Source organism: Pyxicephalus adspersus, chromosome 12 (assembly GCF_032062135.1).
Source record: "Pyxicephalus adspersus chromosome 12, UCB_Pads_2.0, whole genome shotgun sequence".
Lineage (NCBI taxonomy): Eukaryota > Metazoa > Chordata > Amphibia > Anura > Pyxicephalidae > Pyxicephalus > Pyxicephalus adspersus.
The window spans coordinates 43,459,643-43,462,712 of NC_092869.1; the positions used below are offsets into that span (position 1 = coordinate 43,459,643).

The 3,070-nt window shown below is 43.7% G+C and overlaps 1 protein-coding gene across 1 annotated transcript in view; it reads right to left on the bottom strand.

Annotated features, from left to right (window-relative positions):
- LOC140342720 (phospholipase B1, membrane-associated-like) overlaps nt 1–3,070 on the bottom strand; it is a gene marked incomplete in the record, with an annotated part of 11,958 nt that overhangs the window by 2,288 nt on the left and 6,600 nt on the right. Inside the window, 6 exon segments of the mRNA XM_072429068.1 lie at nt 934–1,015; nt 1,460–1,551; nt 2,031–2,096; nt 2,300–2,380; nt 2,510–2,561; nt 2,652–2,772. Of these exon segments, the coding sequence (XP_072285169.1) occupies nt 934–1,015; nt 1,460–1,551; nt 2,031–2,096; nt 2,300–2,380; nt 2,510–2,561; nt 2,652–2,772 (494 nt within the window).

Below are 3,070 nucleotides of genomic sequence, written 5' to 3' on the forward strand. Positions count from 1 at the left end.
AAATTGGGTTGTTCCCCACTATGGCCACTAATTTAGCTTTTTTACCTCCTCCCCCTATGGCCATTTAAAATTATTTGGTTTTTCAGCCATTGCCACTAGTATGGAGTTGTCTCTACAAACACCCTCCACTCTTCTAGGAAGACATTCCACAAGAGTATGGGTTGTGCCTGTGGGGATTTGCCCCATTGGTGAGGTCAGGTACTGATGGTAGATAAAACCCCCATTAGTGAGGTCAGGTACTGATAGTGGGGATTTGCCCCCATTGGTGAGGTCAGGCACTGATAGTGGGGATTTGCCCCCATTGGTGTGGTCAAGTACCGATAAGATGATCTGGATGAGAATATCTGGCTCACCATTCCAATTCCCCCCAAAGGCATTCCTTAGGGATGAGGTCAGGGCTCTGTGCAGGACACTTGAGTTCCTCCACACCAAACTGGTGACTCCATGTCTTTATGGAGCTGACTTTGTACCCCGGGGCACAGTCATGGGGGAACAGAAAATGGTCCAAAACTGTGACCACAAGGCTGGAAGAGCACAATTGTCTCTGTATGGTGGGGAATTAGCGGGACCCTTCACCCGAGACACCCAGTCATTTAAGAATAGGTGAGTGGGGTTACATAATTCTGGCCATAGGTAGGTATGATGGTAGGTGTCCTCGAACATTTGTCTGTGATATATGAATGTATTATAAATGGGTGCTCAGCAACAAGATTGATAATTATGAGTCCATGCAGACACCGGGTGTTCCCACTAACCACCAACAGACAGAAAAGCAGAAGTGGTTGCAAAGTGCAGAGTTTGTGGTTTTTGTTCAATCATGGATATAAAACCTAATTGTGTTTATAAAGAGAACGCAAACGCAGCAAAAGCTGGCGGTGATCACAACTGCAATCCTCAGGTTCATTGATAATAATGCAATACAGGAAGATTTACCTGGAATCTGCGATTTTCTTCCATGACCTCCAGCAGCTCCGGGGAATTTTCTTTCGGCTGCACCACACAGGAACAGAAGAACCTATGGTAGGGAACAGAAGAGGAGCAACTAATCATTTCATATTCCACCATTGTCAACAAGAATACCGTCTCTACAAACATTAAATTCTAATACACACACATTGTAAAATATCATTGTACAGCCAAATACAGGAGAGGGCAGGAACTTGGTCTTGGTAATGCAAAAGGAAATATGAGAAAATCCCTCCAACATGAGAGGATATCATAACATTTGCCCCCATTGGAGGTTGTTGCCCCACCTCTTGCTCTCATGACAATTCTAAAATTTCCCCTCTATTTTTATGACAATGGTGAAATCTTGCAATGGATCTGCTACAACCATTGCACCCAAGAGTTTTCCCTTTCCATCCACTTCTTTAGCCAGGACATGCAGCACCCCCAGACAGATGGCCATGACCCATATTGGGGGGACAATGCATATTGGGGGGACAATGGTTGGTCTCACCTCTGCAGGATACATCCCAAACTGTTATCATTGACCTTACGGAGTTTGTCGACTTGCAGCAGTTGCATCACATTGACGATGGATCGCGGCAGCTGAGAAGAGATGAATATCGCAGTGAATAATGCAGGAGAGGCCCCGTCCTCTGTACTGCTAGGGAATATGAACAAGGGATAACTATAGACATTGCACGACATGCAGCTGACATGGGGCCCGGGAGCATTGGGGGCCTGGATCTTGCTGTTACACAGTGACTTCTGATAGTAGGTAGGTAGGTAGTAGGTAGTGATGAGGCTCAGCAAATCATTGAGGATAAAGTTTGGAGTTATGGGGACTCACAAGTCTGAAATATTGAGGACTTGGGAGTGAAGACTTAAGACATGTGGGGGCTCATTATTAGTTTTGTTTTTGGGCCCCACCATACATAAGACCCTTTATTCATGGAAGAATCCAGGGGATAAACATGCTTGAACAGCACAACACAGGATCAGTATGACAGATGTGTGCTGTAGTCTCCGTATTTCCCTTTATACACACATATATCTCTTACAGTCTCGTATTTCATGTGATATACCTCTTTCTCCATCAAATCCAGAGACTGGGTCAAATTGTAGATGAAACTTTCTGCTGAGAACAGGGTCTATAAGATAATAATACGTGGTGTTATCATCAGCCGGTCTGCATACAATGATATATGCAGGGAGTATATATTATATGACATTGTACAAATTCCAACCATTACAAAATTACAACATATATCCATGTATATTCCATGTAAATACAATAAAAGTGTACCTGTCACAGAGAAAATTGAATCTGGTAACACACAATAGAGCCACTCACCTTATTTTTGCAGTAGTCACACAGATCATTGGCACCGATAAATATGGTGATGATTTTCCAATCCTCCAAATAGTTTATCCCCTAACAAGACAGGAACACAATGAGAGCAATCCAAAGAAGAACTGGTCCCATCAGGGATGAACCCACCAATGGGCTGCATGAGCCCTCCCCCAAGGAACCGGCCACAAATTAATATAAAATGATTATTACCGGAAGAATTTTCAGGGTGTCAATTAAATGTCTGGTCTGCTCCAGTAACATGCTGAAATGTAATCAGATTGAGGTTTGATATAAACAAATACAAATATATTCTCTGATTGTAATTTATAAATGCAGAATGTATAAATCTTACAAGGAATTGGCTCCGGTTACAGCAAGGTTGAGTCCAGCAGCCTCCAGCTCAGCCGGTCGGTAGCTCAAAGTGCTCCTCTTTGCAAAGCCAACAAGATTTGGGTTAAAAATCTTTAAAATATCTACAGGGGGAAAAAAAGTCACTAAATAAAACTGATGATTGTCAGAAGAATAAAGTGAATTAGCCCCTACCGCAATGGGAAGATTTCCCTCAGTATTTTATGTCTCTTCCCCTCCCACAATTGGGGGATTCCCCCAGTAGTTTGTGTCTCTGCCCCTCCCACAATGGGGAGATTCCCCCAGTAGTTTGTGTCTCTGCCCCTCCCACAATGGGGAGATTCCCCCAGTAGTTTGTGTCTCTGCCCCTCCCACAATAGGGAGATTTCCCCAGTAGTTTGTGTCTCTGCCCCTCCCACAATG